This window comes from Balaenoptera acutorostrata, chromosome 3, assembly GCF_949987535.1.
Source record: "Balaenoptera acutorostrata chromosome 3, mBalAcu1.1, whole genome shotgun sequence".
Taxonomy (NCBI): Eukaryota; Metazoa; Chordata; class Mammalia; order Artiodactyla; family Balaenopteridae; genus Balaenoptera; species Balaenoptera acutorostrata.
The window spans coordinates 143,837,783-143,855,420 of NC_080066.1; the positions used below are offsets into that span (position 1 = coordinate 143,837,783).

At 35.4% G+C, this 17,638-nt stretch overlaps 1 protein-coding gene across 1 annotated transcript in view; it reads right to left on the reverse strand.

Moving 5' to 3' along the window:
- The window catches only part of LOC130707571 (coiled-coil domain-containing protein 170-like), a 108,863-nt gene that overhangs the window by 85,342 nt on the left and 5,883 nt on the right, over positions 1-17,638 (reverse strand). The window contains exons 3-4 of the mRNA XM_057542700.1: positions 17,450-17,588; positions 11,620-11,748 (exon numbers count right to left, since the gene is read on the reverse strand). Of these exons, the coding sequence (XP_057398683.1) occupies positions 11,620-11,748; positions 17,450-17,588 (268 nt within the window). The remainder of the gene's footprint in view (positions 1-11,619; positions 11,749-17,449; positions 17,589-17,638) is intronic.

A 17,638-nucleotide genomic window follows, 5' to 3' on the forward strand; every position in this document is an offset into this window, starting at 1 on the left:
AATAAATCAAACAAATGATATGTGAGATGTATTTCCAGGAAACACATCACACACACACACACACACACACACACACACACACACATTATTGAAAAAAATTAATTTAGGGATGATATACCAAATTCATGGGTTGGAAGGTTGGTATTGCAAAAATGTCAATTTTCCCACAATTGATCTATGAATTGAATATGGTCACAAGCAAAATATGAGTAAGTTATTGTGTTTGATACTGAAAGACAATTATCAAATTTATATGCAAATACAAATGTCCAAACATAGTCAAGGTAAACTTGAATAAGGAAATAAAACCTGTGGATTTATTGACATCAAAACCTATTTTGAAACAATAGTTAGATTCTTTTTTTTTTTTTAATTTTATTTATTTATTTATTTATTTATTTATTTATTTATTTATGGCTGTGTTGGGTCTTCGTTTCTGTGCAAGAGCTTTCTCTAGTTGCGGCAAGTGGGGGCCACTCTTCATCGTGGTGCACGGGCCTCTCACTATCGCGGCCTCTCTTGTTGCAGAGCACAGGCTCCAGACACGCAGGCTCAGCAATTGTGGCTCACGGGCCTAGCTGCTCCACGGCATGTGGGATCTTCCCAGACCAGGGCTCGAACCCGTGTCCCCTGCATTGGCAGGCAGATTCTCAACCACTGCGCCACCAGGGAAGCCCAATAGTTAGATTCTTTTCTTTTTTTTTTTTCCACACACACACACTGTATTTTATTTTTATAAGAGATAAATATGTTAAGAGGAAATATGTTAATATAAATGTTTCAGACATTACATGAAATTTCTAAAAATCTTAGTCATTTACAGACAGTTCTGGGTGTACTCTGATGATTTTGCAAATATGTTCCTATAAAAGGGTTTCATCTTCAAGAAATTCATGGAAAAGACTCTGACAAGTTCAGGTTTCTGGTAACTGACTGTACTGCTGAACTGAATGAATAAGCATTTTCAGAACTCTAATGAAAAACTGATGAACTCATAAAAGTGCTAACAAAAGATCAAGATGAAAAAAAAAAATTAATTACATGGGACTGAGTGAACTGATGAGGATGAGTATAATTTTTGTGACTTTCTGTCTGAATTAAAAAAAAAAAATCCCACAAGGACTCAGAGGCAAAGAATATACAAATCAATTTTCACTGCAAAGTAAAGGAGCTGTTACAGTGGAGGATTACTGGACTGAATGTCAATATTATGACATAGTATGAGTGTGTTTCATGTTTGGTAATTGCAATCATTGTTGCTTTTGTTGTGGTCATCCATGTACAATGCTTGGTGTCAGTCTATTTATCTCTTGTAAAAATAAAATACAGTGTGTGTGTGTGGAAAAAAAAAAAAAAAGAAAGGAAGGAAGGAAGCATTGTCAGTAAAATATCACATCTAGCTCAAAATGAGTTGCCTTCTTTGAGAGACAGAAGAGGTCTCAGGGAAAGCAGTGCAAGTATAAATATTGATGCATCTTAAGGTAAAGGATTCTGTTCTCTAATCCTCACGCTGAACTTAGGGAAGTAAAAAAACAAACAAAAAAAAAATTTATTTATTTATTTTTGGTTGTGTTGGGTCTTCGTTTCTGTGCGAGGGCCCTCTCCAGTTGCGGCAAGCGGGGGCCACCCCCCATCACAGTGCGCGGGCCTCCCACCGTCGCGGCCTCTCTTGCTGCGGAGCACAGGCTCCAGACGCGCAGGCCCAGCAATTGTGGCTCACGGGCCCAGCCGCTCCGCGGCACGCGGAATACTCCCAGACCAGGGCCCGAACCCGTGTCCCCTGCACTGGCAGGCAGACTCCCAACCACTGTGCCACCAGGGAGGCCCCAGAGTCATTTTTTACTCACCCTTTTGTTTTTAACTCTCCCCCTCAAGTCATTTAGTCTGTTCATTGTACTTCTAATATGTCTTTCATATCTACCCCTTTCTTCCCATTTGTCTTTGTCTTGTTTCAGGGCTTCATTGTCCATCTCATGCACTGTTTGTTGTAAGACATCGTACTTGGTCTTCCCACCTCCAATCTAGCAACGCTCTGAGCCATTCTTTATTCAACAAACAAGCCTTTAGTGTCTTCTATGTTCCAGGCATGTGCTAGGCTCTGGGGCTCCCGAGAAGATTAAGAACTCTCAAAAATTTCCCAGCTCACTAGGGAGACCAATTTGGAAACAACTAGAATATACCATAACAGGTGCAATAACAGTGGTATGAACAGAATGTTCCAAGAACACAAGCAAAGAATATCTATTCTGCCCTTAGCTGTTTCAGATCGTATAATATCACTTCTCCTCAAAACTCTGTGTTGGGGACTTCACTGGGGGCGCAGTGGTTAAGAATCCGCCTGCAGGGGACATGGGTTCGATCCCTGGCCCTGGAGGATCCCACATGCTGCAGAGCAACTAGGCCCATGCACCACAACTACTGAACCTGCGTGCCACAACTGCTGCAACCTGCGCGCCTGGAGCCCGTGCTCCGCAACAAGAGAAGCCACAGCAGTAAGCCCGCGCACCGCAACGAAGAGTGGCCCCTGCTCGTTGCAACTAGAGAAAAGCCCGCGTGCAACAACGAAGACCCAGTGCAGCCAAAATAAAATAAAATAAAATAATTAATTAATTTTTAAAAAAACAACAAAACATTGTGATGATTCCCCATCAACTTCAAACTCATTACAGCATGTTATTCTGGCTACTTCATTGACTCCAACCTACTTTTACAGTTCTACACCCCTATCTTCAGTTATTTATTTTACTTTTTTTTGGCCATGTCGCACGGCATGTGGGATCCTAGCTCCCCAACCGGGGATCAAACCTATGCCCCCTGAAGTGGAAGCGCAGAGTCTCAACCACTGGACCACCAGAGAAGTCCTCCTACACCCCTATCTTCAGCCTCTATGCCCTTCAAGTTTCACCTTAACTGCCCCTACCTCCAAGAAGCCTATGCTCAGTTTACTTGGTATTTCCTTTCATTGTATATGCCTATCTCCCCACCTTCTAATTTTTTTGTGGATGAGAATCATGGTTAATTTATTTTTATATCCTCACCTCCCAAGTGCCTTATTTTAGTAATTTTCACATGGCAGAACCTCAACAAATGCTGAGCTGAAACTTGATTCCTATCAAATGATCCCAGTTTCTGGTAATCACAATAATTGCTCAAGTCTGTCAGCATTATCTTCATTATTTTAACCAGTAAGTCAGGGGGTTCTCTGAACTGCAGTGGTTCAGCGATACCATGTAAATAATGAATGTCCCCTGGAGTTGTGTAATGCAGTGGTCCCATTTCCCTGTACTAGGATATAAGAACTATGTTTTAAGATCTTATTTTTAGTTATCTTATTGTTAGGGTATTTTTAAGATAATGTTAGGTAACAGGTTTCTTGAAAAGTACTTAAGGTAGCATGAGTCTCAGACTCACACAACATTGATTCTAGATCTAGTTTAATTTTCCTTTTAATGACCAAACTTTGTCAATTAGTCTTCCAGAGGACTTGACAGTTCTAGTTTTTACTTCCTGCAGATAAACAGTGATTTGCAAACTCTAAGATTTAAAAACACTCCTTCATGAGAAAGACAAATATCATATGATAATGCATATACGTCGAATCTTAAAAAAGGGTACAAATGAACTTATCTACAAAACAGAAATCGAGTTACAGATGTAGAAAACAAATTTACAGTTACCAGGGGGTAAGGGGGAGAGGAATAAATTGGGAAATTGGGATTGACATATACACACTGCTATATGTAAAATAGATAACTAATAAGGCCCTGCTGTATAGCGCAGGGAACTCTACTCAATACTCCGTAATGACCTATGTGCGAAAAGAATCTAAAAAAGAATGGATATGTGTATATGTATAACTGATTCACTTTGCTGTACACCTGAAACTAACACAACATTGTAAATCAACTATACTCCAATAAAAATTAAAAAAAAAAAAGTCTGACACATGTAGTGTAATATTTAGGGAAGTCCAAAAAAATTACAGCTTATATAACGAAAAACTGGCATCGAGCAATATTTTATTGTGATTAAAAAGTCATGACTTTATGAATTACAAAAAACCCCCCAAAAACCAAAAAAAAAAAAAAAAAAAAAACCACCACTCTTGCATTACAGGCATACTTCAGAGATACTGCAGATCACTGCAATAAAGCAAATATCACAATAAAGCGAACCACATGAAATTTTTGGTTCCCCAGTGCATATAAAAGTTATGTTTACACTATACTATAAAATGTGCAATAGCATTGTGTCTAAAAAAGCAATGTACATACCATAATTTAAAAATACTTCATTGCTAAAAAATGCTAACCATCATCTGAGCCTTCAGTGAGTCATAATCTTTTTGCTGATGGAGGCAATTGAAATTGCCTCCATGCTGATGGCTGCTGACTTAAGCAGGTGGTGGTTGCTGAAGGTTAGGATGGCTGAGGCAATTTCCTAAAATAAGACAACAATGAAGTCTGCCCCATCAATTGACTCGTCCTTTCACAAACAATTTCTCTCAGCATGTAATACTTTTTGAAAGAGTTTTACCCACAGAAATCTTTTTAAAAATTGGAGTAAATCCTCTCAAACCCTGTCCCTGCTTTATCAACTGAGTTTATGTCATATTCTAAATCCTTTGCTGTCCTTTCAACAATCTTCATAGCGTCTTCACCAGGAGTAGATTCTATCTCAAGAAACCACTTTATTTGCTCATCCATAAGAAGCAACTCCTCATCTGTTCAAGTTTCATCATGAGATAGTAGCAATTCAGTCACATCTTCAGGCTCCACTTCTAATTCTAGTTCTCTTGCTATTTCTACCACATCTGCAGGGACTTCCTCCACTGAAGTCTTGAACACCTCAAAGCCATCCATGAGGGTTAGAATCAACTTCTTACAAGTTTCTGTTAATGTTGATATTTTGAACTCTTTCCATGAATTACAAATGTTCTTAATGGCATCTAGAACGATGAATCCTTTCCAGAAGTTTTTCAATTTCCTTTGCCCAGATGCATCAGAGGAATCACTATGGCAACAATAGCCTTACGACGAAATGTATTTCATACATAATAAGACTTGAAAGTCGAAATTAGGGACTTCCCTGGTGGTCCAGTAGGTAAGACTCCGCACTCCCAACGTGGGGGACCCAGGTTCTATCCCTGGTCGGGGAACTAGATCCCGCATGCATGCCGCAACCAAGAGTCCACATGATGCAACTAAGAAGTCTGCATGCTGCAACTAAAAGATTCTGTGTGTTGCAACTAAGACCCGGAGCAGCCAAAATAAATAAATAAATAAATAAATAAAATCTTTTAAAAAAATGTTGAAATTACTACCTGATCCATGGGCTGCAGAATGGATGCTGTATTAGCAGGCATGAAAATAACATTAACCTCATTGTATATCTCCATCAGAGCTCTTGGGTGACCAAGAGCAGTAATATTTTGAAAGAAATCTTTTTTGCTGAGCAGTAGGCCTCAACAGCAAGTTTAGAATACTCAGTAAACCATGTTGTAAACAAATGGGCTGTCATCCAGGCTTTGTTGTTCAATTTACAGAGCACAGGCAAAATAGATTTAGCACAATTCTCAAGGGCTCTAGGATTTGGGGAATGGTAAATGATCACTGGCTTCAGCTGAAAGTCACCAGCTGCATTAGCTTCTAACAAGAGAGTCAGCATGTCATTGGAAGCTTTGAAGCCAGGCATTGACTTCTTTCTAGCTATGAAAGTCCCAGATGGCATCTTCTTCCAATAGGAGGCTGCATTGAAAATTTGTTGGTTAGTGTGGCCACCTTCATCTTGATCTTAGCTAGTTCTTCTGGATAACTTGCTGCAGCTTCTACATCAGCATTTGCTGCTTCACCTTTTATGTTATGGAAACAGCTTTTTCCTCAAACCTCATGACCCAACCTCTGCTAGCCTCAAACTTTTTTCTGCAGCTTCCTCACCTCTCTCAGCCTTCCTAGAATTGAAGAGTTAGGGCTTTGCTCTGGATTAGGCTTTGGCTTAAGGGAATGCTGTGGCTGGTTTGATCTCTATCCAGATCACAAGAACTTTTCTCCATATCAGCAATAAGGTTGTTTCACTTTCTTATCACTCATGTGTTCACTGGAGAAGCACTTTTAATTTCTTTCAAGAACTTTTCCTTTGCTTTCACAACTTGGCTAACAGTTTGGGGCAAAAGGCCTAGCTTTCAGCCTATCTCAGCTTTTGATACGCCTTCCTCACTAAGCTTAATCATTCTTAGCTTTTGATTTAAAGCAAGAGATGTGCAACTCATTCTTCCACTTTAATACTTAGAGGTCATTGTCGAGTTATAAATTGGCGTAATTTTAATATTGTTGTGTCTCAGGGAATAGGGAGGCCTGAGGAGAGGGAGAGAGATGGGGAATGGCAGTAGGTGAAGTAGTCAGAACTCACAACATTTATCAATTAAGCTCGCTATCTTATATGGGGACAGTTTGTGGTCCCCAAAACAATTACATTAGTAACATCAAAGATCACTGATCACCACAACAAATGTAATAATGAAAAAGTCTGAAATATTGCGAAAGCTACCAAAATGTGACACAGAGGCATGAAGTGAGCAGATGCTGTTGGAAAAATAGTGCCCATAGACTTTCTCAAAGCAGGGCTGCCACAGACCTTCAGTTTGTGAAAAACACAATATCAGCGAAGTGCAATAAAGTGAAACACAATAAAAGAGGTATGCCTGTTATCTTTTATATTAAAGAATCCAAATTTTTGAAGAGTTTGATGTTGGATTTGGACATAATGAACCAGAAATATATTCAGAACTTAGCTAAATTTAGGTAACCCCCAAATTCAGATACAGCTTGTTGATAAAAATTGTCAACAAAGGACTTATGTCTAGAATATATAAAGGACTCTAAACTCTCAGAAAACAATCTGATTAAAAAATGGGCAAAAGACTTGAACAGAAACTTTACCGGAAAGGATATGTAGATGGCAAATAAGCACATAAAAATAGGTTCAGGGACTTCCCTGGTGGTCCAGTGGGTAAGACTCTGTGCTCCCAATGCAGGGGGCCTGGTTTCGATCCCTGGTCGGGGAACTAGATCCCACATGCATGCTGCAACTAAGAAGTCCTCATGATGCAACTAAAAAAAAAAGATCCCACATGTCGCAGCTAAGACCCGGCACAGCCTAAATAAATAAATAAATAAATAAATAGTTTTTAAAAATAGGTTCAACATCACCAGCCATTAAGGATATGCAAATTAAAGCAACAATTTGATACCACTACACATACATTAAAATATCTAAAATACAAAATAATGACAACACCAAATGCTGGTGAGGATGCAGAGAAACCAGATCACTCATACGTTGCTGGTAGGAAGATAAAATGGTCCAGCTACTCTGGAAAATAGTTTGGCAGTTGCTTTTAAAACTAAATATGCAAATACCATATGACCCAGCTATTGTATTTTGGGGCACTTATCCCAGAGAAATGAAAAATTATGTTCACACAAAAACCTGTACATGCATGTTCATAGCAATTTTATTTGTGATAGCTAAAAAACCAACAAGTCAACAAGTGAATGGTTAAACAAACTGTGGTACACACATACCACAATCTCAGCAATAAAAAGGACCAAACTATTGATACAACAGTTTGAACAAATCTCCAGGAAATTATGCTGAATGAAAAAGCCAATCTCAAATGGTAACATATGCATGATTCTTTTGTATAACATTTTAAAAACAGCTTTATTAGGATATAATTCATGGATTCATCCATTTAAAGTATACAGTTGAGTGGTTTTTAGTATATTCATAGACTTGTGCAGCCATATTGAACAATTTTTTACTTTTTAAATTGAGATATAATCCACATACCATAAAATTCACCCTTTAAAGTGTACAATTCAGTTTTTAGTATATTCGCAGTTGTGCAACCATCACCATGATCTACTTCCAGAACATTTTCATTATCCCCTAAAGAAACCCCATACCTGTTAGTAGTCACTCCCCATTCCCCCCTCCTCCTAGCTCCTGGCAACCACTAATCTGTTCTCTGTTTCTATGGATTTGCCTATTCTGTACATTTTATATAAATGGAATCGTACAATATGTTGCCTCTTGTGACTGGCTTCTTTTCATTTAGCATAATGTTTTCAAGGTTCATCCATGTTGGAGCATGAATCAGGACTTCATTCCTTTTTATGGCTAAATAATATTCTACTATATGGATATACCACATATTGCATATCTACTCATCAGCTGATGGATATTTGGGTTGTGTCCACTTTTTGGCTTTATGAAAAATGCTACAGTGAACATTCATTTACAAGTTTTTATGTGAATATATTTCTAATTCTCTTGTCTATTTACCCAAGAGTGGGATTGTTGGGTCATATGATAACTCTATGTTTAGCTTTTTGAGTATATAACTTTTTTTTTTCAGTATATAACATTTTTGAAATGACAACATTTTAGAAATGGAGAAGAGATTAATGGTTGCCAGGAGTTGGGGATGGGAAGGAAGTGGGTGTGGATATCCAATGGCAATGGGAAGGATCTTTGTTCTCTTAAAACTAATTGTTCAGTATTTTGATTGACTGTTTAGAACTTGATACACACAAACACACAAATGAGTACAAGTAAAACTGGGGGAACCTGAATAATATTGGTGGATTGTATTGTATCAATGTCAATATTTAGGCTGTTACATTACACCATAGTTTTGCAAAATTTGGGAGAAACTTTGCAAAATTTACAGTGGATCTCTCTGTATTATTTCTTAAAACTGCAAATGAATCTACAATTACCTCAATAAAAATTTCAATTAAAATTAATAACTGGTTCTCATATATTTTTCTTTAGCTGCAAAATTTATATTGCCTCCATTCGTCCTTCCAGAGCTGGATGCATCTACCAGCTTTCTACTATTTGCCTTTTTACTACACTAAGGGAAGAAAACATCTTACCTGCAAAAAACACTGTCATATTACCCTCACAAATAAAAGTTTCCATGAAAATCAAATTAAAAATACTGGCAAAACACATTAAATTTATCTTAAATTTAAGACACTAGCCCTTATTATACATATTATCAGTAATTTTTTTTTACAAGTTGTTTAACTTTTTTTTTTTTTAATTTTTTCTTGGCCGTGCCACATGGCTTGTGGGATCTTAGTTCCCCAGCTGGGGATCGAACCCGGGCCCCCTTCAGTGGATGTGCCAAGTCCTAACCACTGGACCAACAGGGAATTCCCTGTTTAACTTTTATTACTACAGCAGCCCACCTAGCACTATGCAAGAGTTTTAGCTCAATATCATATTGCCTAAACTAGACAACACAATCACCAACTGAATACTTTAATATTTATCCCTTCTATACCTGGCTTTTCCTAAATATAGCTCTCTGTCACCTGTTTCTCCATTATTGGACAGAAACACATGATAATTATTTTTGTATGTCCCACAAAGAGATAAAGTTAATTATAACAAAAGATTTACATGTATGCAGTGAAGAGAAAAACTGTCTCATCAAGACAATTGTGTTCCTGTAGGATTAAATAATAGGTTATTGGAAAAGGGAAAGATGACTCATGCTGCAGGTACTCTACTGAAATCACTAGACTTTTTTTTTTTTAAATAAGTTTGACACAGTTAAACTGTCACTAATTTTTATTAAATTCAGAAAATGCCAATATGAGCTATGGAATACTTTTTAATGTATATAGTATCTAAAATCAAGTCAAAATGAGACCTTGTAGAGCCTTTTAGATATCTGTTTTGACAAATAGATGAAAAATATGTATAGGTACCAAATGCTTTATGTACATGTAGAAAATTGCTTTTAAAAAGTACTTGGAAATTCTTGAAAATAGCTTACATATTTTCTTTAAACAAGGTTTAAAACCTGTCTTTTTTGACAATTTGGTTTAAAAGGTTTTTTATGAATTAGGCATAGACATAAACCCTAATTGAATCCAAATCCAAATTATCAAAAATCCCAAACTTCAGAAGTATTAGTAGTAAGTTATTCTGTGGAGAAGAATAACAATGCTACCCATAGTAAAACTCCTACAATTTTCAGGGATTTGCATCACATTTTTTTCCTGAAAGAAAAAACAAATTAAGAAATGTCTCCAAAGTGTCATAAGATTTATTGTATCTATGTAAATTATGTTTAAATTTAATTTCTATTCACCTCTCTATGCTAAAAGAGGGAAAATGTTAGCATAAAAAATTGAAAGAAATTACCTATCTATCTATCTATCTATCTATCTATCTACATGAAACCTGGAGTCAAGCTATTGATAAGATAGCAGAAAAGAACTTTAATGAGGTCCTGAGCAGAAAAGAGGTCTCAAGGAATAAAGCCTCTCTTATGGGCTGAGTGTGTCCCCTCAAAATTCATATGTTGAAGTCCTAACCCCTAGTACCCCAGAATGTGACTGTATTTGAGGATAGGGTGTTTAAAGAAGTAACTATGTTAAAATGAGATCTTTAGGGTGAACCCTAATTCAACATGACTGATGTTCTTAATGAGAGGAAGAAATCTGGACACAGTGACCAAGCGAAGTCACAGAGAACAGATGGCCATCTACAAGCCAAGGAGATAGGCCTCAGAAGAAACCAACTGTCTCATAATGAAAAAAAAAAAAAATGTAATTATGTGAGGTGATGGACGTATTAACCAACCTTATTGTGGTAATATTTTGCAATACGTGTGTATATCAAATCACCACGTTGTACATCTTAAATTTACACAATGTTATGTCAGTTATATGGCAATAAAGCTGGGGAAAATATTAAAAAGAAGAAACTAGCCCTGCTGACACCTCATGTTGGACTTCTAGCCTCCAGAACTGTGAAAAAATAAATTTCTGTTATTTAAGCCACCCAGTCCGTGGCACTTTTTTATGGCAGCCCAAGCAAACCAATACAGACACCATAGATAGCTACTTATTCAAAAGGCTGGTCAATGTCCCAATAAAAGCATTTAGAACATTTTACGTAAAGGTAACCATAGAGGCAATACAGACATAAGCAGCCACACCATGTTACCTTTAACAATGACACTGGCCTTTGGGATTCCAAACTTGGTTACCTATCTCTTGCAACAAATATTTTAGGGTACTTGAGTTCAACTACAGAATTCCTATAGGCACTCTCTAGTTCATCACAGGGTGTCAAGGGAAAAGTCAAGGCATTTCCTACAAATGTGGTTTCTTTTTCATCTGTTGATATTACTCAGATGTTTCATTAAGTATTTAATAAGAGCAGTGGGTATTTGCCATTTGGTACTATATTGGAAAGTGGGAACTCACCCTTTCCACTGAAAAATGCTTAATACATGTAACTATTATTATTATATACATTTTGAGCATGGCAGTTCCTAAGCAATGTTCTAATACTACAGCATTCAGCAGTAACTCAAAAGCGGCACTACGTATTATACCATCTTCAAAGGGACTTCTCTGGCAAAAGACAGATTTGGGTCTACATTAGTGTTCCTCGGTGATAAGAGGCTTCAATGTTGAGAAAACAGCAAAACTGAGTTCAGATATTACTTTGAGCCTTTTATCACAATGTTTCTCTCCCTACAGAGGATATAATTTCCCATGGTGTTTTATTTTCAGGTAATCCATATACCTCAGCTAAAAGATTCTTGTATTTCACCAACAAACCAGCAAGGTCAGGATGGACTGGGTCAGCTGCCCTTTTGTTGCACGTGATTGGGTTCCTGGTGGGAACCACTTCAAGAGGTGGATCAAAACAAGCCTACAAAAAGAAATTTCAAATTAATTAATTAAACATGTAACCTATAAATCAAAAACCGCAATGTTTTAGCCCACACAAACTCAAGTAAGTAACTCTAAATAAAATACAACTTTAAAATATTCATTTTGAGGTGCTATCCTAACAAATAAAATAGGTCTCAAGAAAGTAGCAAGTAACATGTTAACCTAAAAGGCTACTTTACATTTTTCTAAAAATTCTTACCTGACAATTTACAACACCAGCGATAAGTAAATGCAGCACATCTAATAAACATAATTTCTGAGAGTGTAGGAATCAAGAAAACACATATAAAATGTCTGGGGAAATTTTAATTCACATCTAGTAAAACCTTTACAGAAACTTGAACTATTATAAGGTCACTGATGAAAGATTTACCAGTATTTGTTTTATTTTTGATTATAAATCAATTCCTATGCTTCTATCATTACACAAATTGATTTTTTTAAAAAATCTGATTTCAGTAAATCAACATCAATTTTGTGTTTCTTTCACACTTTACTGAGGGTAAAAATTAGGGAGATTTACCTGTATTGCAATATCTCCTCCTATTGTCAAAAGAGTGTATAATGTTCTAAATTTTAATTAGCATAACTGGTTAAGAACAAAGTTTATATGATTCAAATGAAGCCAAGAAAAATGTGTTAATCTAAATCTCTAAAAAGTATAAATATATCACATGGTGCTTAATGTACTAAAGGAACAAAATACATTTTTCTAAAGTTAACAGGTTTTAGAATTTTATGCTTACCAAGATACTAGGAACATAGGCCTGCACGAGAGAATACAAAATAACTATATTTAAATGTTTAAAAAAATAGAGAATTTTTGAAAATGTGATTAAGTCACAAGAGACCACAAAGAATTAACATATTGGAAAACATGTTGGAAAAACAACCAAGTAAGTCTCTTAGAAATAAAAAGTGTAATAGTTTTAATTTGAAAACTGGACACATTAAAAAGCAACTTAGACATAGCTGAGGAATGACTGAACTCAAATATGAAGGAAATTATCAAGCATATAGGAAAAAATAAATGGTGAAAGAGAGTTTAAAGGCAGAGAGATTGAAATGAGAAGGCCTATTCATACATCTATTTGGAGTCCAAGAAGGCTACATTCTAGAGAATGGGGAAGAGACACTATTTGAAGAAATAATGTTTTGATAATTTTACAGAATTGTTGAAAGACACCAATCTAAGTGGTCTAGCAAATCCCAAGAAAAGTGACTAAAAAGAATTTCTTTACCTCCACACTCATAATGAAACTGCAGAACATCAAAGAAAGATCTAAAAAGAGGATAATAGAAAGGACAGATAATTACAAAGAAATAGCAGTTAGACTGGTGAGTGACTTCTCAATAGTAACAGAGGCTGAGAAACAGCAAAATGATATCTGTAATGTACTAAGAAAAATATATCATCTTTTACTGAGTCAAGATGCACAAATTTTCACATCTCTGCAACTGGGCTGGAGCTTAAAGTTGATGCTAATTCATATATGGATAGGTTAGCTGAAAACATACTTTTGAATTTCAAAATAGTGGATAAAATAGTAGTATTTCTTCAAATCAAGGATATAAGGTAACTGCCAACCAGAATTTTATACTTAAATTATGTTTTAAGATTAAGAGTAAAATAAAGATATTTTAGACAAACAAAAATTGAATTTACCACCAATAGGTCCTCACTTAAGAGTATTCTAAAGGATGCATTTCACATAGAAAGAAAATGAACTCACAAAGTCTGAGATACAAGAAAGACTAGTAAAAAAAAGAACAAACAGTAAATATTATGTGGGTATATTTATATAAGCGTTAATTAATTTAAAAAGTGTGATTTATGGTATTGAAAATAAGGAATAGAACCAATGCAGGACAAAAAAAGCATATACACTGAGAGGAGAAAAACAGTTTAAAGCACTATAAAATATTCATATTTCTCAAGAGTAACCATACAGATTTCAGTTAACTTTGCTAAGTATATATGTTAAAACAGCTAATATAACTAGTTAAACAATAGTCATACAGCATATAACTTATCAACTAGTAGAAAAGGAAAAAATGGAATGAGAAAAAAGAAATAAATGCAACACAACAAAACGAAAACAATCAGTTTTTGGTATGATAGAAGGGGGGAAGAGGAAACAAAAATAATGGGACAAATAGATTACACATATGATGATAGAAATACACCCAAATAATCAGTAATATCAATAAATGCAAATGGACTAAACTTTCCAGTTAAAAGCAAAGATTATCAATGTTATTCAAAAAAGCAAAAAACTGAAAACAACCCACATGTCAAATAAGAGTTTAATGGATAAGTAACTTATGATATATTTGTACAATAGAATAATTATTGAATAATTGTACATAGATCAACACAAATCTCATGAAGTAAAAGAAGTAACAAAAACACAAAAGCAGTATAATTCTGTTAAATAAACTTTTAAAACAGATAAAATTAATATTTATTAGGGATACATATATGAGTGATAAGACTAGGAAGAGAAGCAAGGGAATGATAGACACAAAACTCAAATATCCACTATTTTTAAGTTTAGGTGGGAGTAAAGGGATTCAGTTAGTAAGGGGCACACAGGAAGATTCTAAGGTACTGGCAGTGTTTTATGAAACTAGGTGATGGGTTCATAGGTATTTGTTTTATTAACTAATCTGTGTGTATACATTTTATAGTTCTTTTCTATTTTTTTATTCTATTTTTTCTATATTCTTTTATTCTATGTTTTAAAAAATGCATTCACAAAACAAAACTACATATTTTTTAAGATGCATATATATCCAAAGACATACATCAAACATATTAGACTGAGATGAGATAGAAATGGAGATGGAGAAAAAATAAAGTGAGAGGGGCCTTGCACAGAAAGATGATACTGTACCATGAACTAAGCATGATTAACTTGACAGTGTACCTGAGATCTAAAACAAAAGGGCAAACTGATTAAAATGTGCTAAATGTCTTATTTTTAGTACACCACAATATCACTAAGATTTCAAACACCAATAATAAAAAGAAAAAAATAATACTATGTTCAATTAGGTTTTTAATTTATAAAAGTAAGAAATATTCAACCAGCAATTAATTTTTGTAGTCAAGTTCTTTCAAATACAGCTTGAAAACTTTTCTTATTTCATAGTTTAGAAGATATGAACAAGGAGACATGCTGTACAAGAATACTCACTGCAGTTTGTTTATATAAGAAAAAACTAAAATGTATAAAAACTGATATATTACTATAACTTGTAATGGAATTCTATGCAGCAGTTAACATGCCCAGACTAAATTTATGTGAATCAAAAAGAACTACTCTCAAAAACATAAGATTGAGTGCAAATAGCAAGGTAGAAAGTTATGTCTAGTAGAATATCATTTATGTAATTTTTAAAATCCCCAAAACAACATAAGAAGCATTCACATATATCTAAAAACATGTACATAAAGGCTATACACTTAGTTCAGAAGTTATCTCTGAAAAGGAAAAAAAATGGTCCAGGATGGTCCAGTAGTACTTTCACATAGACTTGTAATAGCAGCTGCCCTAACACCCTCATCTCTCACCACCCCAGACCCTGGGTCCATTCACTTCCCTTACAATCCAGTAACCAAGATGACTAATGCTCAGCAGCAGAGGCCCCAGGGCCTGCCCCAGTGCTAGGAGTGGCAAAGATCTTTACTGGTTGATGTCTGATCCTACTGTAAAATTTATTTATATCATCCATCCCAAGAGTGAAGAATGGGATCAGAGGTTACAAAATGGTCTTCAATTTTGTCAGTGAAGTTTTATTTCTTAAAAGAACAAGTGAAGCAAATTTGGAGAGAAATGTCAAATTTAAATCTGCGTGGTAGGTACGTGGCGTTGTATTAGTCTCTGTACTTTTCTGTATGCTGGAAATTAAACACACAAAAACTAAAGTTTACAAACATAATCCAACTGACTTTTAAAATCACAAACTATAAGGACATTATTGGAGGATAAGAAAAATTTTATGGTACTATATTTTAGTTATAATTCAATTTAGATTTTAATATATATTAGTCCCAAAGAAAACATACGATATTATTTTTAAACTTACTGTTGCAAACTCAAGCTTTTTGTCTTATAATTGATTTAAAATAAAGTTCATAGTTAAATGAGGACATGTTGAAAATAAGATAATTACTTTATTAATATAAACTTTATAATTTTATAATGTACCAATATTTAAATATATTTTTATGGTGTTATCATATTTCATGAAAAATGGTAAAATAATTTTTTAAATTCCTAGAGGGATTCATGAGCATTTATGTACTTGAAAGGAGTTAAAGGTTGTGGAACACTGTCCTTTTGCATTGTATCAGTTACTTCTTTTCCCCATTTTTATAGAGGTATAGTTGAAAATTAAAATTATATATATACTTAAAGTATGTGACAATGTTTTGATACATGTATACATTGTGAAATAATCTTCACAATCAAGCTAATTAACATATCTATCGCCTCACACAGTTACCATTTTTTCTTTTTTTTGTGGTGAGAACATTTAAGATCTACCCTCTTAGCAAGTTTCAAGTATACAATATAGTATTGTTAACTGTAGTCACATTGGTGAACATTAGATCTCCAGAACTTATTCATCTTGCATAACTAAAACTTTGTACCCTTTGACCAACATCTCCCCATTTCCCTTTTCCCTCTACCTCTGGAAATCACCATTCCACTCTCTGCTTCTGTAAGTTTGACTGTTTTAGATTTTACATATACGTGAGATTACGTAGTCCTTGTCTTTCTTTGTCTGGCTTATTTCAATTAGTAGAATGTCCTCCAGGTTCATCTATGTTGTTGAAGATGGGAGGATTTCCTTCTTTTTCAACGGCTGAATGATATTGTTTTTAAAGAATACGTATATCACATTTTCTTTATCCATTCATCTATTGACTTGTTTTAACGTAATACATTTCCTTTCCTAAGAAAGAAACTAGGCTTGTCATTCTCATTTAAAGCCAATAGGGGATGGAAATAAACCACCCCCCTAAGCCTCCATCTTCACCCCCTGGCTCAAACTTCATCTCCTAGGAGCTACAAGCTAAAGAATAGATGGATCAGTCCACTGGTCTTAAAAGTATCAACGGAAGAGATATCATCTGATCCAAGAGGGTATTTAATTTCCAGAGTCTTATTAGGATGCGGTCCTAATAAAGCTGCATACCAAAGGGGTAATATGGGACAATAGAAAGGTGATGGGAGTCAGACTACTCAGTTCTGCCCCTAAATCACTGTGGCCCCTCTCCAGTGTTCATTTTGCTAATCTGCAAGATGATGGGGTTGGATCAAATTAACTCAGAGGCCCTTTACAGTCTATTTTATATTGTTTTGGGATTGTGGGCCTTGGTGAAATATCAGAACCACCAAAAAAGCAAAAATAAGTAAAATCCACTTTGAGGTTCCATTAGATTCAGATGTTTCATTGCTTCTTGTTCTAGAGTCAAGCCAGGAATCAAAAGAAGTGAGAAATCATTTGACCTCATGTCTTGCATCATTCATTAGCAAAGGGTGCTAGCACAGGCAAGTGGGCAAAGAGAACTGAACTTTCCTTTCTTTTAGCTCTCACTTGTGCAAGAAATTTACCTCTTCCTCCTGAAAATGGGGGAAAAAAATAAATGCCAGAGTACAACTCACCCCTGGGCTATTTTTCCGAGATGTGTAAGCTGATAGATGCCTGAGTTCTGATGGCTTGGCCTTGTGGGGCCCTTTGCTTTGGGCAGTAGCAAGCCTGCCTGGATTTGAGTGGTTTAAAAACTGGAGAGGGCTTGACATGCTGGAGATAAAAGAAGAATGAAACAGATCTAGTAATGGTGAACTAAAGTG